This window comes from Entelurus aequoreus, linkage group LG13, assembly GCF_033978785.1.
Source record: "Entelurus aequoreus isolate RoL-2023_Sb linkage group LG13, RoL_Eaeq_v1.1, whole genome shotgun sequence".
NCBI lineage: Eukaryota > Metazoa > Chordata > Actinopteri > Syngnathiformes > Syngnathidae > Entelurus > Entelurus aequoreus.
Window position 1 is genome coordinate 45,283,902 of NC_084743.1, and position 27,317 is coordinate 45,311,218.

The 27,317-nt window shown below is 38.8% G+C and overlaps 2 protein-coding genes across 4 annotated transcripts in view; one reads left to right on the top strand and one right to left on the bottom strand.

Annotated features, from left to right (window-relative positions):
* Positions 1–5,765, bottom strand: part of tmem199 (transmembrane protein 199) — a 21,232-nt gene extending 15,467 nt beyond the window's left edge. Inside the window, exon 1 of the mRNA XM_062067924.1 lies at positions 5,411–5,765. Coding sequence (XP_061923908.1) covers positions 5,411–5,594 — 184 coding nt within the window. The 5' untranslated portion in view covers positions 5,595–5,765. The remainder of the gene's footprint in view (positions 1–5,410) is intronic.
* Positions 5,766–6,921: 1,156 nt separating this feature from the next.
* Positions 6,922–27,317, top strand: part of poldip2 (polymerase (DNA-directed), delta interacting protein 2) — a 39,583-nt gene continuing 19,187 nt past the window's right edge. For 2 of the 3 annotated variants that reach the window (XM_062067920.1, XM_062067917.1), the window contains exons 1-4: positions 6,922–7,137; positions 25,850–25,931; positions 26,090–26,187; positions 27,174–27,273. In XM_062067920.1, coding sequence (XP_061923904.1) covers positions 6,959–7,137; positions 25,850–25,931; positions 26,090–26,187; positions 27,174–27,273 — 459 coding nt within the window. In that variant the 5' untranslated portion in view covers positions 6,922–6,958. The remainder of the gene's footprint in view (positions 7,138–25,849; positions 25,932–26,089; positions 26,188–27,173; positions 27,274–27,317) is intronic. The other variant, XM_062067918.1, reaches the window with a different exon arrangement.

Genomic DNA, 27,317 nt, shown 5'->3' on the forward strand with positions numbered 1-27,317 from the left:
TAAATCCTTTCAGCAAAAATATGGCAATGTTGCGAAATGATCAAGTATGACACATAGAATGGATCTGCTATCCCCGTTTAAATAAAAAAATGTCATTTCAGTAGGCCTTTAACTCCATTTTCCAGTAGCTTGGCTAACGCCAAGCTACTTTTTTAATGAGTAGCTTTTCCTGCAGTTTAGCTACTTTTAGACCCATAAAGCTAGGTAGCTTACATCAAAGCTGCAAGCTACAAATAGAGAAAATGGACTGCGAATCCAGCCATGAAAATATTTGGAGAAAATGAATGAAAACATCCGTACATACGGAGAAAATAACTGATGATTGGTTGGTGTTTGTATGATTATTCACAATTGGCTAAGGTTAGGGCGAAACATTATGAACTGGCCAATCAGAGGCAATAGAAGGCGGGTCATTGAAATTAGTACGCAAAATCATGACAGACACGCAATCATGTCACATGACGCTGAGGGAGTTGGAGATAGACGCTTCAAGCTGACTCAAAAAAACAAAAAAAACAAAAAAACAGAAATGGCAGAAAAATTCTCTCCCCCAGATTATATTTTTCCTTTAGTGATGAAGACGATTTATAGGACAGTGTTTTTCAACCACTGTGCCGCGGCACCCCGTGAGATACAGTCTGGTGTGCCGTGGGAGATTATGTAATTTCACCTATTTGGGTTAAAAATATTATTTGCAAACTAGTAATTATAATCCGCTAATGTGCCGTTGGCAGTGTGCAGGTAAAAGGGTATCTAATGCTTAAACCAAAAATCAACAAAAGGTGAGTGCTGCTAAGAAAAGGCATTGAAGCTTAGGGAAGGCTATGCAAAACTAAACTAAAACTGAACTGGCTGCGAAGTAAACAAAAACAGAATGCTGGACGACAACAAAGACTTACAGCTTGTGGAGCAAACGGCGTCCACAAAGTACAAATGAACATGACATGACAATCAACAATGTCCACACAAAGAAGGACAGCGACAACTTAAATAGTCTTGATTGATAAAACAAAGAGGGTGCGGGGAATAGCGCTTAAGGAAGACATGAAACTGCTGCAGGAAAATACCGACAAAACAGGAAAAGTCACCAAAATAGCAGCGCAAGACAAGAACTAAAACACTATACAGAGGAAGACACCAAAAAGTCATGGTGTGATGTGACAGGTCGTGACAGTACTTAGAGACAAGAGCTATAGTGATGCATGCTTGTGTGGGGAGGCGGGGCCGGCAAATCGACAGCGAAGCGAGCCCCGCCGGGGCCGACTCCGAGATGGCGGCGAGGAGGCGTGGCCGGCGGACCCGCATCCAAATGGACTGCAGGTGCGGGGATCGGGCAGCTGGGCACAATCAATTAATCCCCTCTCAGTGTTTAAAAGGACGGCAGCCGAGAAGGACGGGGCAGAAGGAGGTGGAGAGCCAATGGTGCATGAAGAGAAAGCAGCAACGCACGCAGCTGAGCGAGAAGCGGATGCTGAGCGCGAGAGGAAGCGACCGAGAGCGAGACGCAGAAGACGCGGCTGGCTGAAAAGCGACTGGGAGAACGAGCAGTGGAAGAGGAAGGAGCTGGAAAGCGATCCAACCTGAGACTTGAGGTTTTATTGAAAATAAAGTCAAACCTGCTTATCAGAATGTCCTTCCTTGGTGGTCTTGCGAACCCGGACGACAGACAGAGTCGTTCACAGCTTGGTTATGGTTTGAATCCATATCCAACACTTGTGAGAACAACATTTTATTGTCAATATCAGCTGCTGAGTTTCATTTTTTAATGTTTTGTGTTGACGGTGTGCCTCCGGATTACTCCAATGAAAAAAATGTGCCTTGGCTCAAAAAAGGTTGAAAAACACTTGTCTAGGACAATGTTTTTCAACCTTTTTTGAGCCAAGGCACATTTTTTGCGTGGAAAAAATCCGTAGGCATACCACCAGCAGAAATCATTAAAAAACAGCATTCAGTTGACAGTAAAAAGTCGTCGCAATTGTTGGATATGACTTTAAACCGTAACCAACCATGCATCAATATAGCGCTTGTCTCAAAGTAGGTGTACTGTCATGACCTATCACATCACGCCGTGACTTATTTTGAGTTTTTTACTGTTTTCCTTTGTGTAGTGTTTTAGTTCTTGTCTTGCGCTCCTATTTTGGTGGCTTTTTCTCTTTTTGTGGTATTTTCCTGTAGCAGTTTCATGTGTCTTTGAGCGATATTTCCCGCATCTACTTTGTTTTAGCAATCATACTCAACTATAGAGAGCCTACTGACCAACTGCATCTCTGTCTGGACTGGAGGCTGCAGTGCCTCAGACTGGAAGTCTCTGCAGAGAGTGGTGAGGACGGCGGAAAAGATCATCAGGACTCCTCTTCCTCCTATCCAGGAGATCGCAAAAAGCCGCAGCCTGACCAGGGCTGAGAAATTCTGCAGAGACTCCTCCCACCCCCACCAAGGAGTGTTTTCACTGCTGGACTCTAGAAAGAGGTTCCGCAGCCTCCGAAGCAGAACCTCCAGGTTCTGTAACAGCTTCTTCCCTCAGGCCGTAAGACTCTTGAACGCATCATAATAATCCCCTCAATTCCCCCCCAAAAATGGATTAACTCGCTGGAATATAAAGACAATATAACATACATCTATAAACCTGGATGCATATGCAAAAGTGCAATATATTTATCTGTACAGTAATCTATTTATTTATATCTGCACCTTATTGCTTTTTTATCCTGCACTACCATGAGCTAATGCAACGAAATTGTGTTCTTATCTGTACTGTAAAGTTCAAATGTGAATGACAATAAAAAGGAAGTCTAAGTCTAAGAATATTTCAGTTGTATTTAACCTTCTTTGTGGGGACATTGTTGATTGTCATGTCATGAATGGATACATTGTGGACGCCGTCCAGCATTCTGTTTTTGTTTAATTTGTAGCCAGTTCAGTTTTAGTTTCATTCTGCATAGCCATCCCTAAGCTTCAATGCCTTTTCTTAGGGGCACTAACCTTTTCTTTATTTTTGGTTTAAGCATTAGACACTTTTTTTTACCTGCACACTGCCTCCCGCTGTTTCCGACATCTACAAAGCTATTAACTATCGGCTGCCACCCACTGATATGGAAGAGTATTACTCGGTTACTCTGCCGAGCTCTAGACAGCACTGACACTCAACAACAACACATCATTTGCAGACTACAATTACTGGTTTGCAAAAAATATTTTAACCCAAATAGGTGAAATTAGATAATCTCCCACGGCACACCAGACTGTATCTCACGACGGCACAGTGGTTGAAAAACACTGGTCTAGAAAACCCACAATAATGTGTGTCCTTGGCCATATTTACACAAATGTATGCATTTAGAGAAAACAATGCCCAAAACATTAGTTTTTAGTTGTTTACTCTGTAAACTAAAATCATAACTGCTCTCTTCATCTAAGACGCCCCACAAATTTAGAAACACACATTAAGGTGATTTGAGTTCATGAAATGTTTTACTGCACATAACCATCACCAACTGTTCCCAAACAACACACAATTATTTGTGTTTTTGTCAAGATATAGATGCTGTTTATTGTTTTACTATGGGTAGAGAAAATCAATAACATGGGTGGACCAAAGAAAAGGCAAACTAAAATAAGTACATACAGCGGGGTGCGGGGACCCCTGGATGTAATTGTAGGGTGTCCCCAGCTAAATGACTGATAGTTAATAGTAATGGACCCATATTGGGTCCATTTGTACACTTTTAGTTACATTAACATTTATATTACTCATGTGGGCCTACAGATATAAATGCTGTAAATTCTCCAGGGAACGCTTCCCTTGTAGAATAGCTGCATTTAAAGGCCTACTGAAAGCCACTACTACCGACCACGCAGTCTGATAGTTTATATATCAATGATAAAATCTTAACATTGCAACACATGCCAATACGGCCGGGTTAACTTATAAAGTGCAATTTTAAATTTCCCGCTAAACTTCCGGTTCGAAACGCCTCTGAGGATGACGTATGCGCGTGACGTCAATCATTGAAACGGAAGTATTCGGACACCATTGAAGCCAATACGAAATAGCTCTGTTTTCATGTCATTATTCCACAGTATTCTGGACATCTGTGTTGGTGAATCTGTTGCAATTTGTTCATTGCATTATGGAGAAAGAAGCTGAGCAAGCAAAGAAGAAAGTTGTCGGTGCGAAGTGTCTATTTTGCGAGGGAAGTCAGCAGCAACACGTATACAGCCGGCGCTTCTTTGTTTACATTCCCGAAAGATGCAGTCAAGATCGAAGAACTCGGACAACAGAGACTCTTACCAGGAGGACTTTGATTTGGATACACAGTTGCGATACCGTGAGTACACAGCTGCGCTTCCAAACATTTGATTGCTTGCTATAACTAGCTCGAGCTAGTAGCTAGGAGCTAGCATTAGGATTAATTTGTGGCATATTAAATATAAGCCTGGTTGTGTTGTGGCTAATACAGTATATATATGTCTTGTGTTTATTTACTGTTGTAGTCATTCCCAGCTGGATATCAGGTCCCACCCGCGCGCTTCCAAACATTTGATTGCTTGCCAGTACGTGCGTGTCATGTACGTAACTTTGATTAAATATATAAGCTTTATGAACCTTGGGTTAGGTGAACGGTTATTTGGGCTGAGTGAGTGTGTGTGTTGTGCAGGTGTTTGAATTGTATTGGCGGGTTATATGTACGGGATCCCGTCCATATTACCCGCTCGAGCTATAACTAGCTTGAGCTAGTAGCTAGTAGCTAGGAGCTAGCATAACAAACACCTAGGTGTTTTTATGCGGGATTAATTTGTGGCATATTAAATATAAGCCTGGTTGTGTTGTGGCTAAAAGAGTATATATATGTCTTTTGTTTATTTACTGTTGTAGTCATTTCCAGCTGAATAACAGGTCACCCCCAGCTCTCACAGCATCTTCCACTCCCCACTAGTCCTTCACTTGCACTTTCCTAATTTACAAATCTTTCATCCTCGCTCAAATTAATGGGGAAATCGTCGCTTTCTCGGTCCGAATCTCTCTCACTTCTGGCGGCCATCATTGTAAACAATAGGGAACTTTGCGTATATGTTCAATTGACTACGTCACGCTACTTCCGGTAGGGGCAAGCCTTTTTTTATCAGATACCAAAAGTTGCGATCTTTATCGTCGTTGTTCTATACTAAATGCTTTCAGCAAAAATATGGCAATATCGCGAAATGATCAAGTATGACACATACAATAGACCTGCTATCCCCGTTTAAATAAAAAAAATCATTTCAGTAGGCCTTTAATCGACAGTAACTTGTAGCTTAGCCTACTACATTTTCCAAGTAGCTTGCCCATCACTGTGTCATGTAAGAATAGGTTGTTTCACGTGATGGCATATACAAAATAAATATCAAATAAAATCAAATCAATAATTACCTTGATCCTTCAAGTACTTGTTTAATTGTCTCGCTGTACTGAACGGCAGCGTTGTTTGTCCTGTCTTTTCTACAATAACATTCAGTTTCTGTCTCAGTCCTTCAGGCAGAGAAGAGTCTGTCTTTTCCAACAGTTCCGTCACACCCATCTTGAAGTGATCTCCGACAACAAACGCAGACGCCATAATGTTACGGTACCAAACGAGTAGTCTAATGATATAACGTAAAATATAATGTTTGTGTTCAATTCATCATTAAAGAGAGCAGTCGGTGGTAGCCAAATGCGCTAAGAGAAGTAAAGCCGCAGAGGAAATTGTACTACGGCAAATCTAGTGGGACAAGCAACCAAAACAGGAAGTTACGTCAAATGCGAGCGCAATAAATTGACAGCGAGTTTAAATTGATAGTTGTTATCCATCGAAGTAAAGGTGTATCACACTAAATTATATTTTTTATTATATTGTAGAATTCACTGCATACAAATTAATATATATCGATAATCCATCCATAATGTATTTCATAATATTATATGCCACTACGTACAGCTAATGTATGTATTAAATATTTAATCATCATTTATTTATTTAGTAATTTCTTACTATTTGCTATTTAGTTATTCTACGTATTAATGATATAGTTTCTTCTTTGTTTTCCTTTGTCACGGATTACGTTTGGGTTACTATATTCTCCATTTTCTCAGAAAATTTACTAATTTTGAATGACAACATGTCAAACATAAATTATGTGTGGATATATCAACACATGGTGAGAATTAATGATCTGTAACAGAAAAAGAGAACAGTAGGATTAAAGAAAATATTTGATATGAGGAAATTTGCAAGGGCAATAGTGTGTCAGCGGTCCAAAGATAGTGGGTGAAGTAAGCATGCGCAGTGTGTGAATTATTGGCAGGTTTCTTTCCGGTGACCGATTCAGTTGCTTACACAGTTTACAAAAAATAAAAAGCAATTCACTTCGTGTTAGTGGCCAAGTTGTTTATTCCGTGAGAGAGCACATATTCCCTTGTGTGAAATAAAATAAAATACACATTAAGATTGCAAAGCAATGATTACGTGTTCCGTGACTGAGTCCACGTGAATATTTTGGTGCGTTCAATGTTGCCTGTAAACGTTTGATTTCTCACAGTGCTCTGGCAGAAATAATACAACACACACACACACACACACAAAAATCAGTCATTTAAACACACCAATCTTCAAATATAGAGAGATTTTTTATGTTCAATAATAAACGATTTTATGCTTAATCTGACATAACGGCATTCTCAAATGCGTGACGATGATGAATAATAAATAACAAAGAGACCCGGGTTCACAACTTTAACAAAAAATAAATCTGAACACAGTAGAATGATAACATACTTAAATTGATCTAAAACTATCTTTTTGCACGTGACTCATAATAGTGAAAATGCAGTCGTATTCGTATTTCGAAGTGACAGCTAGTGGTCACTGTTAGCACTATATATTGTCCTTGAACTCAACACCGGTACCCAGTTGTCAGTGCGTAGCGGCGTGTCACCACCAAGATGGCTGCCTGTGCGTTACGTAGAGGATTGTTGAGCACTCTCAGTAAATATAACAAGAAACACGCACATAGAATACTGAGTGTCGCTGACAGCAGGTTCGAAGCGTACAGACCACAGTTAGAATGCCGAGCCTGTGGAATATACGGTGTCGCTCAGCAGAGAAGGTTGATGTCGTCACGGTAAGCTACACATGCCGCGTCCTCCCCTGGCAATGCTAACGAGCTAAAAGGCTTTAGCGACACAGTAGTTGATAGCGTAGCGCAGTGGAAACTTCGTGTTATACTAAAGATGATCGACTTTTTAAATGTAGATTCCAGATTATCAGTTTAGTTTTGCAAATATGTTTCTGTGGTTATACAAGAGCGGGGTCATTTTCCCCTGACGTTCATTGCTGTGTATTGCAATGCCAGTATCTGAGTTTGCATTGTCCTATTTGGGACTGGTTCTGTGCACTGCACATGACTCTTAGAATGGCAGTAATGCAATCGCTCCTCACAGATTCCGATTGTCAACCGACCCAATTCATAATAGAAAAATGATATTTGAGGGCTCAAGCTAATCAAACTTACACTCGCCCACCCACGACCTTATTCGTGTAACAAAGACATGTCATTTTATTCTTGCAATTGCTCCTCTTGCAAGTAAATACTCGGTCGCTATTACGTGACTTAGAGGCCGCCCCTCTTACTTCATGTTCTAAGAGGGAAGTCCAAACATTCAATATGGCTCCTGTTTAATCACGTTTAGTAGGGCGGATTTGTGCATATTTTAGAGGGTTAGTGGTCGAATGTAATGGAGTGCATCCTTTCACTCTTAAAAAATACTTTTCAAAACATTGACAAGATTCATAATAAGCGCAACTTGTAATATTTATTGGTCTTTGTTTTGTTTTTCGTTGTGTTACTTTTGTAGCTGTATGTAGAGAGAGCGCCTTTGACGTGGCAGCTGGTTGCATCAGGTCGGGGTTCCATCCATCCATCCATTTTCTACCACTTGTCCCTTTCGGGGTCGCGGGGGGTCGCTGGAGCCTATCTTTGCTGCATTCGGGTGGAAGGCGGCGTACACCCTGGACATGTCGCCACCTCATCGCAGGGCCAACACAGATAGACAGACAACATTCACACTCACATTCACACACTAGGGCCAATTTTAGTGTTGCCAATCAACCTATCCCCAGGTGCATGTTCTTGTAATGTATTTTATTTTACTTTGTTTCCCTCTTGTTTCATACCACGATGGCGCTGCAGTTGGCCGCCACAGTGCTGTGCTCTCTCGTAGTTGTTACGTTGGTCTTTTTTTTTGTGTGTATTAAGCAAAGACAGCACCTTACCAAGTCAAATTCCTTGAGTGTTCAACATACTTGGCTATTAACATTGATTCTGATTCTGAACAATCACTGAAGTGGAATTTTCAAGTTATCTGGTCGACCAAACTAATTCTACTCTAGAGTAGCAGTACGTTATAGTAAGTATGGCGGCACAACAATTCTATACATCTGGCTGGGTCCACAAATTTAGCATTTAGCCAATAAAGACAATGTTGGACTTATTCATACATGGTATGAACGTTACAAAATGCTGTGTGATTTCTACCTTTGTCTATTAGTAGGGTTGCACGATACACAAAAAATACGTCCGATATAAAAAAAAAAAAGTTATTTGCTGACTTGAATATTAGTTGAATAGTTTATGCTGCACTGCTGTCATCTTGGTGACAATTAACCTGCAATGATCTTAACATTTTTGTAAATCTTACTATTTTGGCTTCACTGTCTTTTAGGAAGATTTATGTAATTGCTTGTTTACAGGGCAGCACGTTGGTACAGGGGTTAGTGCATGTGCCTCACAATAGGTATTGCACTGTTTCCCACACATTCATTTATTTGTGGCGGCCCGCCACATAAGAATTACGTCCGCCACAAATAGATTTTTCGGCTTTTTTTTTTTTTTTTTTTTGTCCTGTCCAGCTTCTCAGGCAAATCATATAGTAGATGTAGGTGCCCATATCGGCTGTTCAGATTTACTTTACATAAGAGAAGTGTAGGATACTTCTCTTGTTGCCTTATTTGTATTTGACTTTATTAAATGTATTTATATTATCATTTGGTGCAGGAGGGGATAGAAAGAGAGAAAAAAGAAGACAGAGGGGGAAATTGTGGGGACAAGAGGGGGATTAGACAGAGAGACAAAAACAACAACAGCAAACACAACAACAACAACAATAGAGCAACATCAGCAAATACGACATGTACAAATATGATGGTAAAAGTAATAGCAAATAAGCAGTTAGCGAAAATAAGAAACAATACAGAAATGACAATGAGCATTATTACACTACAAATGGAGCAATACAAATACCAATAGAAATAGCGCTATTGATAATAAACAATACCAATACTTTACCTTTATTATCAACAATACAGTTGTTCAAATGCAACAATACATACAGTATACCTGTACGTAATGATAACTTGAGATACGAAAGAATGCATGCAGTAACAGTCACCTGTTACCATACCAACGAGCTAACGTGTCCAGGTTATAACTCTGTGGTCAATAAACACACGTGGAGACGGTGCTTCAGATATTAATACTAATTTGATACTGTAGTAGTTATCTTTTGTGTATTCATAATGTAAAATGGAAGGATGGATGGACGTTTAAAACAAAACTGTTATTATTAATTAGTAAGTATACATTTTTTGAGCCTTTTTAGAGAAAATCATATCAGTGTAGTAAATTATGCAAATTACTCGATGATGTAATGGTGACCACGCCCATAGCCACGCCCCCACCGCCACAGGTATCTTGGCAGTTTATGGGAAACACTGTATTGTATGTGTGATTAGGGCTGGGCAATATATAGAATATACTCGATATATCGCGGGTTTGTCTCTGTGCGATGTAGAAAATGACTATATCGTGAGTATTCAAGTATACGTTCTCACGCAGTTGCTTTTAGCTGCAGGCATTACACTGCAGGCTTTTCTCACTCTTTCTTGTCTCTCCTTATCACAGAGACATAAAACAAGCGCACGTTCTTACATACGTCACATACTGTCGCACGTGCAACGTCATACGCTCTCACGGAGCAGAGAGTTAGCGGAATGGGTAACGTTAGCTGTAGCAGGTGGTGCTAGCAGAGAGGTGCAAGTGGTAATACGATAGAGAGAAGGTGCCAATCTGGTAACAAATGGAGGAAAAAGAATTAATTCCCAAGAAAAACAGCACAGGGTTCATCGTCTGGCGGTGGTTTGGCTTCACATGCACAAAAGTGCACTTTATTTGTTTTAAACTATTGTAGTGGCGTTCTGTACAAAAAGTGCACTTTAATTTAGTGTTGTTTTGATATGTCACCTTAGTGACATCATGCACAAAAGTGCACGAATAGCTTGTTTTAAAATGTCTCTGACAATCTTGCACTTTCTGTTTTAGAAATTACATGAATGTTTGTGCCACTGCTTAATATCTGTTTAATAAATACAGTTTTGGTAAATTTAATTAATTGTGATTTCCCTCTCTGCATGAAGGTTTAAAATTAGCATATATTAATGCAGTATGAACAAGAATGTTTTAATGTAGACTATTGTTGGGCGATATGGCCTTTTATTAATATCTTAATATTTTAAGCCATGTCACCATACACGATATATATCTCGATATTTTGCCTTAGCCTTGAATGAACACTTGATGCATATAATCACAGCATTATGATGATTACATGTGTCTACATTGTTCATTCTTTATTAATGTATGCTCATTTTAAACTTTCATGCAGAGAGGGAAACCACAACTAAGTCAATTTACCAAAACTGTATTTATTAAACAGTTATTAAGCAGTGGAACACACATTCATGTAATTTCAAAACAGAAAGTGCAAGATTGTCAGAGACATTTTAAAACAAGCTATTAGTGCACTTTTGTGCATGATGTCACTAAGATGACATATCAAAACAACACTAAATTAAAGTGCACTTTTTATACAGAACGCAACTACAATAGTTTAAAACAAATAAAGTGCACTTTTGTGCATGATGTCACACAGGATATTTCAATAACTGTCAAATAAAAATGAGCTGCATAATAGGAAATCAAATAGTGTATGTCCTTTGCTATGTGGTAGGTTAATGCGGACGTTATCTCATTCTGTTGTTGACTAATTTTTTCATATGGTGTTGATCTGGAAAAGGTTGCTTCGGCATTTTGTTGGTGTGGCACCGAATGGAGATGTTGACATGCGGAGTTTCAAGCACTATTCATTCTCTAGCGTGTGACTTTTCAAATGATGCTACAGATTAGCAGTAGGTGCTACTTTTTGTAACAACGCTTTTGCCACATACTTGTTTGACATCTTGAAGCCAAACCCCCGCCAGACGATGGACCCCGTGCTGTTTTTCTCAGGAATTAATTATTCCTTCATTTGTTACCAGATATATTAATAAAAGGCCATATCTCCCAGCCCTATGTGTGATGTTGGTAGATGATGATGTACTATAGTTTTGGCATCAAACTTTCCCACAGTGCACCCACTCTGTAAATTAGGGAAAAGCAAATGTATTATTATTTTTATTAGATGCTCATTATTATTGGTATTATCTGACAGAGACACAAACCCTAATGCTACACTTGTAAAAACAAAACATGTTGCAGTGTTTCTGCTGGGATTTGTTTTTAACATGAAGTTTTAAAATTAACGTAAAGTAGCAGCGATTGTTAACAGCACAAAACAACACATAAACAGAAGTACATGTTGCTCTGCTACAGTATGTGTTGTGTACACACACTTCTCGCTCTTGCCGATAGCGCCCAATACCAAGTAGCTTTATGTAACAATTAAGTGTAACTATAAGAACGTTTGACAGAAAAACAAAGACGTATTAATTTTTTTTAACACTTTCCATCATGCATGTAGCTACAAGTTGACTTGCCTTGCACTCGACGTGGAGTAGTGGATAGTGGTTCCGGAGTTGGCTCAAACGTTGAAGTGTTGCCTCCTTTCGCGTGGACTTTTTTCCGACATTTTCTGGTGATGGGCTGACTATCCTCAATTAATTTACCCTCAGCACGCTTTACCAATCCAAAATACGTCCAGACTTCAGATTTTGTCCGTTTACTACGAGGGCAAAATCTCAAGAGCTAGGTCCCTGTGTTGTTTTCCGCCATTGCAAATAGTGCTAGTGCGCATACGCCATCTTTGGAGGCGCGGCTGCTGCTGTGTTTCCAGGAAGTGAGCAATGTTGCTTAAAATGCATTAATAAATGACAGTTTTTTGATAATTAAACATTTTACGGTATTCCTAACCATCCTGGATTTTACCGCTGTTTATCATTATACCGTTAACCGTTACCTCCCTACAATGTACAATGCTACATTTTTATACATTTGTATTTTATTCAATACAAAAGTATTGCCTCCCAGAGTAACCTCTTAATTTAGTTCTTAGAAAATGATTGCATAAAGAGTGCAATTTATTAATTATACATTTTTATATCTGGTCTAAAAAACCCATTATACAAACTTAGAATTTTGCTAAAAGTAAGATGCAGTGTATGCAGTGTCATTTAAAAATACTAGTTTATCATCAAATACAAGCAACATTTGGTTTGAATTATATCTGTCATTTGTATTCATTGGTTTCTTTAAAAAGTAAGGGGGGGAATTGTAAATCGAATTTTTGGTGAAAAAAATCTGAGATTTTATTTTTAGGCCATATCGCCCAGACCTAGTTAATATGCAGTTCACAGCATGTAAATGGATCATTATAAGCGCTTCATAGGTGAAATAAAAAAAATCCCTTTACCTGCATTGTTGGCCATCTCATGCTAGCGGTTTTATACTATCTAGAACACACAGAAAAAGGAAAAACTTGTCTCACATAAGGATTGTGGATAAAGGGCAAAATAAATAAAAAAGAAGTGCAGTTTTCCTTTAACACAAACCATTTTCCGTCGGTGTGTGGATTAGGGATGCAACGATTAACCAGTTTTACTATTAACCATGATTAAAAACGGTTATTTAATCGCAAATGCTCCACAACACAATGTGTGTTTCAGTCCTCCTCGCTCTCTATAAACAGACATTATGATGGTAACTTTGTTTTTGGCACAACCTGCATGGAATGTAAACAAAGTTACACCAAGGGTGCAAGCGCTTTTAAACATCTATCGAGAGACATGCTAATATGCAACATTGGCTTAGAAATTGCAGCAGGACAAAGCAGCAAACTTTTCCCGCCTAAAAAAAGTTCTGAAGTTGGCAGTGTGGGAACATTTTGGGTACGTAAAAAAATGACCAACCCATTTGCCAATCCTGCTAAAAGAAAACGGGTACAGGGTCAAATAAATCCTATATAGTGCAATCACCACTCTGCTTTACACGGCAAAGTTAAGGTAAGACATGATAACTGAGTTTAATAGAATTTTAAAATATTTATTTATTATTAATAATACTTTTTGTTTATATTCATTATTTTGTGTTGTTATTCTAATGTTTGATTACTGTTATTTCCAACACTATTCAATAACATATAAAATTCTCTTAGGAATATAAACTTTTTCTTATAATTGTTATACACCGACCCAACTTATTTTACTTTTTCCTTGATGTTTCTACATCAAGGGCATCCGTTAAAGGCAAAGTGTATGTTTTTTTTTGCATTTGCCTATCGTTTACAATCATTATGAAAGACAAGACGACAGGTTTATTTTTTTAATGCTTTCTAACTTGTAAATAAACATAAATAAACATTTGCTAACAATGGAGCTAATGGCAGGTTCTCTATTCCGCCCATAAAACCCAATAAATAATCATCCAAAAACTGCCAGCAATACTCCATTTAGATTTTGTGACTTGAATTAGGGCTGAGCGATACAGTATATTGCAGCTATTTAAAAACTTGTGTCAATTTGTTCTGGCCTGAAACAAATTGGCCCTTTGAAACATATCTTTGTCTTTGTGTGTTGTAGGGCTGGGCGTTATGGCCTTTTATTAATATCTCAATATTTTTAGGCCATGTCATGATACACAATATATATCTCAATGATGATTCTTTATGTCTACATTAAAACATTCTTGTTCATACTGCATTAATATATGCTCAATTTAGGGCTGCAACTAATGATTAATTTGATAATCGATTAACCTGTCGATTATTACTTCGATTAATCGGACCCAACTTATTTTACTTTTTCCTTGATGTTTCTACATCAAGGGCATCCGTTAAAGGCAAAGTGTATGTTTTTTTTTGCATTTGCCTATCGTTTACAATCATTATGAAAGACAAGACGACAGGTTTATTTTTTTAATGCTTTCTAACTTGTAAATAAACATAAATAAACATTTGCTAACAATGGAGCTAATGGCAGGTTCTCTATTCCGCCCATAAAACCCAATAAATAATCATCCAAAAACTGCCAGCAATACTCCATTTAGATTTTGTGACTTGAATTAGGGCTGAGCGATACAGTATATTGCAGCTATTTAAAAACTTGTGTCAATTTGTTCTGGCCTGAAACAAATTGGCCCTTTGAAACATATCTTTGTCTTTGTGTGTTGTAGGGCTGGGCGTTATGGCCTTTTATTAATATCTCAATATTTTTAGGCCATGTCATGATACACAATATATATCTCAATGATGATTCTTTATGTCTACATTAAAACATTCTTGTTCATACTGCATTAATATATGCTCAATTTAGGGCTGCAACTAATGATTAATTTGATAATCGATTAACCTGTCGATTATTACTTCGATTAATCGGATAAAAGAGACAAACTACATTTCTATCCTTTCCAGTATTTTATTGAAAAAAACAGCATACTGGCACCATACTTATTTTGATTATTGTTTCTCAGCTGTTTGTAAATGTTGCAGTTTATAAATAAAGGTTTATAAAAAAAATTTTTAAAAAGCCTATGCGCATAGCATAGATCCAACGAATCGATGACTATATTAATCGGCAACTATTTTTATAATCGATTTTAATCGATTGTTTGTTGCAGCCCTAGCTCATTTTAAACTTTCATGCAGAGAGGGAAATCACAACTAAGTCAATTGACCAAAACTGTATTTATTAAACAGTTATTAAGCAGTGGCACAAACATTCATGTCATTTTAAAACAGAAAGTGCAAGATTGTCAGAAACATTTTTAAAGAAGCTATAAGTGCACTTTTGTGCATGATGTCACTAAGATGACATATCAAAACAACACTAAATTAAAGTGCACTTTTTGTACAGAACGCCACTACAATAGTTTAAAACAAATAAAGTGCACTTTTGTGCATGATGTCACACAAGATATTTCAATAACTGTCAAATAAAAATGAGCTGCATAATAGGAACTCAAATAGTGTATGTCCTTCGCTATGTGGTAGGTTCCTGCGGACGATATCTCCTTCTGTTGACTATTTTTTTCATACGGTGTTGATGTGGAAATGGTTGCCTCGGAATTTTGTTGGTGTGGCACCAAACAGAAATGTTGACATGCGGAGTAAGCACTCTTCATTCTCTAGCAGGTGACTTTTCAAATGATGCTACATATTAGCAGTAATGCTGCTTTTTGTAGCAATGCTTTTGCCCCACACTTGACAAATTACGGTTGTCTGTTGGACATATTCCCACTTGAAGCCAAACCACCTCCAGACGATGGACCCTCTGCTGTTTTTCTTGGGAATTAATTATTCCGTCATTTGTTACCAGATTCGCACCTTCTTTCTCTCGTATTACCACTCACACCACAGCTAACGTTACCCATGCCGCTACCTCTCTGCTCCGCGAGGGCATATACGTATGTGACGTATGTAAGAAGGTGCGCTTTTTTTATGTTTATGCACAGAGACAAACCCGCGATATATCGAGTATATCGATATATCGGCCAGCCCTAACTTGAATATTAACTAAGTATTAGTGATACTGTTATTATAATTGCTAACACAGACAAACTATTTATAGCAGTGCCATGATCACTAACTTATGCTGGTTTGTTGACATCCTGGCTGGTTAGCTGCTTTCTCGCGTCGTAGCTTGCGGTAGTTTATTCTCGATCATAAATAATGCCTCTCACCTTGATAGTAGAAGGATGAGGACGTAATCTCACAAGTTGTTACACTTTGACAGCCTATTTAGACCCGGGATGGCGAGAAAGACAGGAGAAGACGCTTGGTTCCACCCACCCTTTCTTTGCGAGTATTATGAGTCATTCTTCATCTAAACGGGAATATAACAAGATTCTGTCAGTCGGTATCCTAATGACAGCAGACTTAGTGCAATAAGTGATGTTTTATTTTTGTGTGCTTTCATGAAGTCTACAGTGAGTAGTAATCAGTGATGTTGTTGAAGGAAAAAGTGAACCTCGTGATGCGTTTTTGAAATTGTGCCGCTGTATGCTTAAAATGAGCAAAATACGTAAATATTACATGTATTATACATTTGCCTGTTACTACATTAAATATATACTTACAGTGTGTATATAAAACCTTTAAAAAGGTGTATGGATGTTTAATGGCTTTATAGGCAGAATAATTGGTTCCGCCTAGGGCTGGGCGATATGGCCTTTTTTTAGTATCGCAATATTTTAAGGCCATATCGCGAAACACGATATATATCTCGATATTTTGCCTTAGCCTTGAATGAACACTTGATGCATATAATCACAGCGGTATGATGATTCTATGTGTCTACATTAACACATTCTACTTCATACTGCATTAATATATGCTACTTAAAAACTTTCATGCAGAGAAGGAAATCACAACTAAAAAAAATCACTATTTTTTTCATACGGTGTTGATCTGGAAATGTTTGCCTCTGCATTTTGATGGTGTGGGCGTGTGGCACCAAATGGAGATGTTGACATGCGGAGCACTCTTCATTCTCTAGCACAGGGGTGGGCAATTAATTTTTACCGGGGGCCGCATGAGCAACCCGAGCACTGCTGGAGGGCCACACTGACAATATTTCAATTAAATTTTGCTCAAATTATTTTTGATATACCGTAAGATAGATAATAATAATAATATTTTCATTTAACCTAACTTATCTTTATACAAAAGCAGATGGCTTTTGATGGTTTTATTTTTAACACTTTCTTACACAACACTTCCTGATGTATATTACAATACAAAAATTTCAATTTCTGTCACTTTATCCTGCATCCTCTTTGTTGTAAAACCTTTATTTAACCAGATAAGAAAACGTGAACGTAGCACGTCTGTAAGGTGATTGGCGCAGAAGGAGGAAGCGCTGCTGTTGCGGAAATGAGGAGTGAGGATAGATGTGCGTGTGGAAAGAACGACATAAGTTGAGCTGTGTTAGTATAGGTTGCTCAATAAAAGTTTAAAAAGAGCGTCAGACTTGGTGTGCACTTCTTCTGGACGCTACAATTGATGTCAGAAGTGGGATGAAATGCCTCCCAGTTCGCCTTGCCATCAAACCTGGGAGTCTTCATTGAGGGCGGAATTCCCCCCGTGGCAAGCAGCGTGGCTGCACCTGTAAACGCTCTCTCTCTCTCTCTCTTTGCGGCGAGCTCCTCACGTGGCACGTACCTCCCGATGACGTAGCACACAAACAGTGCAGTATGCGCAAAGTTTTACTTCTGCCACCAATTGTAGCGTCCAGAAGAAGTGCACATCAAGTCTGACGCTCTTTTTAAACTTTTATTGAGCAAGCTATACTAACACAGCTCAACATATCTCGTTCCTTCCACACGCACGTCTCCTCACTCATTTACGCAACTCAAGAAGACAACATCTACTTCAGCAGGTCGTTACACTATATTCTTTAAACACAGCAACGTGTGTACCACAAATAAGCACACAGCTTTACCTTTACTTGTCTTGTTGAAAACACGCCATTCGTCATCAACTTTTCTCTTTTTAGCGGGCATCGCTTGTCGCTGTGCGCCTTCCCTCACAGGACATACGCACATATAACACTTTTCAAAATAAAAGCAGCACAGTTGTATTGCACGCACGACAAAGATGTTTTTTTAAATTTATTTTGTAATTTGAGATTGCCGCTGCGCGCACGAGCATACGTCCACACGGAAGTAATACAAATAACGCTTTTCAAAACAAAAGCAGCACCGTTGTATTGCACACTCGAAATAGATGCTTTTTAAAATTTATTTTGTAATTTATAATTGGCCTCACGCGGGCCGGACAGGGACGTACAAAGGGCCGGATGCGGCCCGCGGGCCGCACAATGCCCAGGTCTGCTCTAGCAGGTGACTTTTCAAATGATGCTACATATTAGCAGTAATGCTACTTTTTATAGCAACGCTTTTGCCCCACACTTGAGAAATTACGGTCGTCTGTTCGACATATTCCCACTTGAAGCCAAACCACCGCCAGACGATGGACCCCCTGCTGTTTTTTGGGGGAAATAATTCTTCCTTCATTTGTTACCAGATTCGCACCTTCTTTCTCTCGTATTACCACTTGCACGGCTGCGCTAGCATCACAGCTAACGTTACCCATGCTGCTACCTCTTTGCTGCGCGAGGGCGTATATGTATGTGACGTATGTCGTGACAGTATGTGACGTATGTAAGAAGGTGCGCTTGTCTGTCTGTGAGAAGGAGACACAGGAAAGAGCGAGGAGAGCCTGTAGTGTAATGCCAGCAGCTAAAAGCAACTGCGTGAGAACGTATACTCGAATATCACGATATAGTCATTTTCTATATCGCACAGAGACAAACCCGCGATATATCGCGTATATCAATATATCGCCCAGCCCTAGTTCCGCCCACCCTTTTTTAGCGAGTATTATGAATCATTCTTCATCTAAACGGGAATGTAACAAGATTCTATCAGTCGGTATCCTAATGACAGCAGACTTAGTACAGTAAGTGATGTTTTATTTTTGTATGCTTTCATGAAGTCTACAGTGAGTAGTAATCAGTGATGTTGAAGAAAAAAGTGAACATTGTGATGCGTTTTTGAAATTGTGCCGCTGTATGCTTAAAATGAGCAAAATACGTAAATATTACATGTATTATACATTTGCCTGTTACTACATTAAATATACATTTACAGCATGTATATAAAACCTTAAAAAGGTGTATGACTGGCGGCAGGATGGGGAATGGGGTGGGTGGGTGTAAGGAACAGTGTAACTCGGCCTGTCGCCATCACGTCTCCATCATCGCTTGATGTTAAGTTTGTCTAAATTATCAGACAATCGCTTCTCTGATGTCTCCATCATGTCCAGAAGTCTCTTCTTTATCTGGATGTCTTCTTCTACTGCATTCAGCAAATTTGTTTTGACTGTAAGTTTTCTTTTTAGTCTGTCCTGCTTGTGGCTGAGTTTTGCCTAGTGAAAAAAAAAAAAAGATTATAAGGATTTTTACAAAATTACATTCAATAATCATGAATACATTATTTGGGATAAACCCACTTTAGTATAGGTGTAAGATAGTGACATGTTATTTACAACATGTGAAATGGCCCTCAACAATGTGTGTCAATAAAGCGCTTCATCGAGGTATTTTAATTTTGACAGAAATAAATTCTATTTAATGCAACTGCAGTTTTACTTAACTTAATATTATTTACTACAAGAAACTACTCATATCATTTTTAATACAACCCTATTTAAATACATCTAAAACAGCTGAACTTTAATATACTGTATGCTTGACATTTTGACTTCTGATTCCAAAGCAAGTATTTTTGTCACACTGTTGTCAAACAATGATAATATTAAAACAAATGGGCAAAATATGATTCCACATTGTTGAAAGTGGTCATCTGAGGGCATTTGTAATTGCAGTGCAGTTCATATAAAAATGTTTTGATGCCCCATCTATCTGCCTTTTAACGATATTACTTCCTAGCAATGAAGTTAGCGCCCCCATACCTGAAGCAGAGCTCTTCTCTCTTTCACCACAGAAGATTGTGGATTGCTCCCATTGGAATCTTGCTGCTCTTGTACATCATTCGGCGTATCTTTGTCTGTGACCAGGCTGTCAAGGGTGAATGGAGAATCTCAACTCCTGTGAGAGCTTTTGTCAATATCTGATGTTTGTATTCCAATTTGAATGGATATAGTTGATGGAGAACCGCCCCAGATCTGCTCGCATAGTTCGAAGTACAGCAAAACAACTCTACCATAACCACTTCTTCCACCTGCGTCGACTGCTTGTCTGTACTTTCCACAAATCGCTTTCAGTTTAGTGCCGATAGTTGTTTTTGTGATGTCCTCTTTCCGATGAGGAAATTCCTCAGATGTCCCTCCAAGTCCGTACCGCTCCAAAATAGGGTAAGCATGTCACCATACTTGGACTGGCAAGTTTCCCAGTCAACACTTTGAGTTTTGGTAACTTTAAACTCCAAAACGATGCTTAAAAGTAGCTCTACTTCTCTGTCAGTCCACATATATAATTCTTTCTTGCCGTGATCCGCCATTTTTGCTATATGCCGCCTCCGGGAATGGCGTTTTGGATGTTTCTGATTGACTAAAATGGTCTTAAGTCCGAGGCTACAGCGCCCCCAGTATTTTGGCATCCGTATGACACTCAGTGTATGCGTTTGCTTGGGGACAGAGATAGTTTTTTGTTTTTTTGTTTTTTAAATGCGCCCGTGTGGCTGGAGATCTTGTTAAGATGTTAGTTAAGGCGGCCGCCTTAACAACAAAGCGCTGCGGGAAACCCTGAATTTTTAAGGGCTTCATAGGCAGAATAGAGTGACTCCCATAGGCTCAGTTGTCAGCAGACTTTTGATCGCATTTATTTACTATTTAGAATGCATTAAAAAAGAAAAACATATGTGGTATTGTCTTACATAAAAATTGTGAATGATAGGCAAAAAAAATGTGCAGTTCCCCTTTAAGGCTGACAATTTATTCATCCGAATATGATACTGGAGTGTTTCGCTTGTTGTTGACAAATAGTAAAATCTATTTGGCTCCCATTGCTTCATCACAGCGAAACTACATAATACATCAGGTATGCCAATCCCAATCTGTTAAGATTTCACCACTGAAGCCTGCTAAGTCAACTGTAATATACACTATGTGTAGTAAATGATTACTTGACAGGTGCTTAACATGTATTTACTTCTGACTCTGTTTTTCATCATATTCCTCTTAAAAATCATGTTGTCTACATATTATGCTCGGGTATTATTATCCTATGATATGAAAATAACCTGAACCCAAAACTGTGTAATATTGAATTCCTCCTCATTAATCCCCACTCTTGATCTCTGTCGTAAAAGATTAGCTTTACAGCGAGCAGAGAAATATGCCTGCGTGCGCGCATGCATGCATTTCTGTCTGTGTGTGTGATGAGGCAATGCCAGGGAAGGTGGTATCAACTTTTTTTTTTCCAGAGGTGTTGAATGCAATCCTGCTAACATTTTGATTTAGATTGCAGGGAGCAGGATTTACCCTCATGTAGGGATCATGGGAATTTTTTCTATGGGGTTAATTGTTACGCAGTATTATAATGTTTTCACTACAGTGTTTTCCATGCATTAACTTACTTATGGCAGCCTATTTAACATGATTCCTACATGTATGGGCACTTTGTGTATTAACGTGTATTCCTTTGTGTGCTTACAGTACCTTCATTGTGGAGACTATTAATAAACAACCTCAAGTTGGAAACATTAAATTGGTCCTAGTGTGTGAATGTTGTCTGTCTATCTGTGTTGGCCCTGTGATGACAAGGCGACTTGTCCAGGGTGTACCCCGCCTTCCGCCCGATTGTAGCTGAGATAGGCTCCAGCGACCCCGAAGGGAATAAGTGGTAGAACATGGATGGATGGAAGTTGGAAGTTTTTTCCATCTTTAAGTTAAAGGAAAACTGCACTTTTTGGGGGGAATTTTGCCTATCGTTCACAACTCTTATGAGAGATGAGAAGGCCGAGGGTTTTTTTTTGCATTCTAACTTGTAGTAATTATCTCCTAAGTGGCTAGCAATGCAGCTAATGGGAGCAATGCATTCTGCCTCTAAATAACTTTGAAAATGCATCTAAAAACTGCCAACAATACTTCAACTACGTTCCGTAACCTGTATAACAACCAAGCCGCAGCAACATTGATATTGTAAGAGTGAACACTGAGGAACTGTTTTGCAAGCAGAGGAAGACATCGCCATGCTATGATTAGCCGTAAGCTCATGAGCTATGGCAAGAACTGCGTTGACTGCGTCAACAACTAAATGGCTTTTTAGTTTGTAATGCACAACACAATGCAATAGGACAACTATCTGTACTGACTGAAAAACATGAACAAACATATTGCAGTGTCTGTAAAGTATTAACCCACATTTCATGTTTTGTTTGTACACAGCTAGCTTGACAGCGTATGTACTGTAGTGTACAGTGATGTGCTGCATTTACCATGAATAATATAGTGACTTACTGATGAACAGTTGTGTGTTCGGTCAAGCTGGGTACGTTTGCAGTTGACTTTGGGTAAGCACACCATTAACTCAGCATAGTTTGGCTCAAAGTTCCACATTTGCTGCGTGACCAAGACGCGCCGACCTCCCGCACTCTTTGTTTGTGCTGGTTCTATAATCAGCAGTCCATCCTCCGTATATACAGGTTAAAAAAAGATAAGGTTGTGGATCCTCATTTTTCCAAAAATAGTCGTCCTTGTTTTCCGTTACCAAGTCTGCCATGATTAGAACACATTTGCAATTGTTTCCAGAAGTAGGAACACACGTTTGTCGCCAGAAGTCAAAAGTTGCTATGGAAACGGAAATAAATGCGCCGAAGAAAGAAGTTACAGTATTGCTTATAATTACCAAAGTATGGTAAATATTGTACATATTACATATTTTTATAAACGTGTCTGTTTTTACATTATATATATATACTTGCAGTGTGATGCGTTTATATAAAATGTTGATGAAGGGTTTTCAAGTTGTTTTAGAGGACTTTGAAGGCTGCAACAGTGACTCCCATTAGAAACATTTTGCTAGCGTTTTCTTTATCTTTCAAAAAAAAAAAAAAAAGACATGTGTTCTTGTCTCTCACAATGGTTGTGAACGATAGGCAAAATAACATAAAAAGTGCAGTTTAAAGGACCGCTGACCTATCCATCTTTCAGTGAGGGCAGAATACTATATATATCTAAACCAAGTGCAGCCTGTGTTACATTGTAGAAAAATAGAGCAAAACGATATAATCTAACAAGAAAAAGATATATGTTGATACTAAACTCAAATTTGACATTAAATATCTGTAGAACATTTTTTAGCCTTTAAAACAATCATCATAGTCAATTATGCAAAAAATGTAAACTATTATGGTCACACATTCAAAAGACAATATAATAAGACAAAAGTCAAACTACTTAGGTGCAAAATGATAAAGAAAAAGATGTAAGGCTTTAACCCTCAAAACTTAAAAAAAAAAGCTCTGGGCACGAAGCCGTCTGCAGTGGCTGAATATAGGGGTCTCTCTCGGGGTAAAGAGAGGAGCGAAGAGCATGGAGATTACGTTAGAAGTCTAGTACTTTTTTTTTTTTTGTCCTGTCCAGCTACCTAGGCAAATCATATTGTTGATGTACAGGGTGTCCATAAACTCTGGTTACAGGTGTGCGAATGGTTTTTGAATAAATTGGATGAAAATATCAATTTTACTAAAGACTTTGTGTAGTTCAATGATGAAGCTATGGTGAAGTCAACAGACAGAATCTTCGATACTGGTCTCAAGGCAATCCACATTGGGTGCATCCATCCAAACAGCAAAGCAGCCAAAAGGTGATTGTGTGGTGTGGTTTGTGGAAAGCTCGTGCTAGGACTTTTCTTCTGTGATGAACATGTAACGGGTGAGACTTATCTGAACATGCTGAGAGACAAATTGATGCCTCAAATTGAACCCATAGGCGAGGGACTTCCGAACTGGTTTCAGCAGCATGGGGACCCTGCCCATTTTGCTACAACTGTTAGAGATTGGCCGAATTACACTTTTTCTCACTGGATTGGAAGAAGAGGTCATGTGGAGTGGTACCCTCGTTCACCAGACCTTTCTTCCCTGGATTTTTTTTTCTGGGGTATGATGAAAGAGAAAGTTTACTCGATGGAGATTACAGATTTAAACCACATGAGAGAATGCATTACGAGTCAGTGTGCTGAAATCGACGACAATTCAGACCTATTCCATCGAGTTCACATGAATTTTGCAAAGCGCATCAAATTATGCATCGAAAGTCATAGAAATCGTGTTGAAAATTGTATTTATCAACATTAGAATTGAATAAAATTGTTTTATTATAAATTATGTGTGTTTAACCATGTACCCAGACTTTGTAAACACCCTGTAGATGCAGTGCAGATTTACTTTACAAAAGAGAAGTGTGGGATCCTTCTCTTGTTGCCTTATTTGTATTTGACTTTATTAATTGGATTTATATTCATGTTTGGCGCAGCGTGACTGGAGCAGAAGGGGATAAAAAGAGAAAAAAAGGAAAACCGAGGGGAAAATTGCAAGGACAAGAGGGGATAGACAGAGACAATAACAACAAAAACAGAACAACATCAGCAAATACGATATGTACAAATATGATACGAAAACTGATAGCAAAGAAGCAGTTAGTGAAGTAAATATCCATCCATCCATCTTCAACCGCTTATCCGGAATCGGGTCGCGGGGACAGCAGCTCCAGCAAAGACCCCCAGACTTCCCTCTCCAGAGCAACATTTTAAAGTAGTAAATATTAATAACATAAATTACAATGAACATATTTGCACTACAAATGGAGCAATACAAATACCAATAGAAATAGCAATATTGAAGTCTTGTACTTTAACACGTTTGTATCACTACTGTCACCTCAGCTTTACATGTCTGTTTTTAGATGTTTTAATTGAATAAATAAAGCTATACTTGCATTTTAAAGTCGCTCTTTCCGCTCCATATAGCGCCACCATGTTAAACAGTTTTTCAGAGCGATCTCATTGGAGACCAAGCAACCAGTCAGAGCGTACATTTGTGCAGTTCTCTGGTTGCCTTTTTGACACATATGTTACGGTGTGTCTAAATTTGCGTGAGCTCACAGCAGAAATCTGTACGAGTGTAGAAAAAAAAGTTGAATGCGCAGTGGGGAGAGGTTGACAGAGCGGAAGAGAAGAGGCGCGAGAGAGGGCATCTGTTTGCTATTATACATATTAACACTCAATAATTACTGCTAACACTTTTATTGTGCACAAAATAAATTTATTTTCGCTCCAATATTTTAATTTTTCGCTTGAATTTAATTATTAAAAAAATATCATGTCTTTGTTTGCAAAATATATTTTTCTGTCCTCAAAATTAAGACACAAATAATTCCATACACTACAGCCCTAGCCATGCCCCCACCACCACAAATAAATTGCTATTATGTGAGAAACACTGCACTATGTAGAAGCTGTGTCTATTTTGCCTTGTCATATTTTGTGAAGGGTACTGAATAGGGGTGGAACAAGTCACAAAATCCATGTTTCGGGTTTTATTCAGTATTGTGTTCGGAATACATTGTTGTTCTTTTTAAAACCCTAGAATACAGTACCATACATCACAATGCCAATAATCTATTGGTATTGTGATGTAATAGTTGTAGTTAAAAATGTACAGTTAATCCATCCATCCATCCATCCATTTTCTACCGCTTGTCCCTTTTTGGGGTCGCGGGGGGTGCTGGAGCCTATCTCAGCTGCATTCGGGCGGAAAGCGGGGTATACCCTGGCCTGGACAAGTCGCCACCTCATCGCAGGGCCAGTTAATACATGTGATCGGTATTAGCCGATATCACTCATGGAAGACTGATAATGGAAATGGGCAGCATAAAACCCCTATTGCAACACCTACTCTCTGTAGTATCTCCCACTCACTGTGATGGGCAAAGGTAGTTTGACATAAACGAAAGCCACTGTGTATTGATGTTGCCTATGTGTGGCAGGAACAGGCCCGAAGGGAAGATTTTGGAGACTGTGGGGATATTTGAGGCTCTGAAGCAGCATGGCAAATACGAAACAGGACAGGTAAAAACTTCCATAACCATGTTAGTTACCTCACTTCCACGTACAGATTAGCTAATAGAATATGAATCACTCTTGATAATTTTTTGCAATATATTGACAATTATTTCAACCTTACATATCTGATATGAGCCCATATCTCTGTGTTGTCTTTTTCATAGCTATTTCTCCACAGCGTGTTTGGCTACCGAGGTATTGTCTTGTTTCCATGGCATGCCCGACTCTACGACAGAGATATCACACCGCCATTGTCTGACAGGTAAACCCCTATTCTAATCGACTGTTTTAAATTAAGCCTGGTGTATACTCTCGTGTCGCGTAGCTTGGTTAGGCGCTGTCGTTCCTCCTTCTCCCGCGTAGCTTACGTGTGCCTCCAAAAAATCCTAGGTTCGCGTCGCCGGTGACACGGAACGCAGGGCTATGATTGGTCAGTTTTTGCTGAGGAGGATCTCTGAACACAGGCAATAGACTTTGTGCTTAAAATGCACAAATGATCGTATGAAATAAAACAACAGTGATGAAACATTTGCATGAAAATTTATATTTTGTACTTAATATCTCGATGCGCTCCAAGAGATAATCACTCAGTGTTGTTTTTCTGCTTGTTTTGTTGTTGCGTCCAGAAAACGTCACAAAGTACGGCACTCTTCAAGTTTTATTGTCAAACTTGTGCTAACAGGTTTAATTCCGACATATATTCTCTCCCAGGAACACGCATCTTTTTCTCTCACCAACACTTTTCATTCTCCGTCAATCTTTCAGGCATGGTATATTTACAAACATTTGTGAACTCTGAACATGACCTTACGGATTAACACCTACATGTCGTTTACTAAAAATTGTTTTTCAACACTTATTTACATGATAGCTCTCTCTTGTCCCATGTCTTCAACAGCCGAATAGCGTTGCAAATAATAATAGCGTCCTCTGCCGTGACTCGTTCAGAAGTTGCACGGTCCATTTTTAGGAACATATTTTTCTCTGGTTTATAAGTAAAACGTCCATTAAAAGTAATCTGATGATTTTGAATGACAACAATAGCTGCAGTTACTCCTTCTGGAGACACTGCCCCTTAGTGTTTTGGAAGATAATTAAAAGTCTGGCACCAGCCCCCCACGGAAGAAATATAAATCAAACAAGACGCCGTAGGGGCAGACGCAAGGTACGCGATGCGAGAGTATATTCTAGCCATTACTCGTGTCTCTAGTGGTAAACACCTGTTTTGTTTTGTTTTATTATCCCCAGCAAACCTGAAAACCCTGGTGCCCACGGATCAAAAGAAGTGAAAGGAAAGACGCACACTTACTACCAAGTTCTGATTGATACCAGAGATTGCCCTCACATTGTAAGTCAGTGTGTTTGTAAAGCCTTTTCTGACATCTAGTGGTT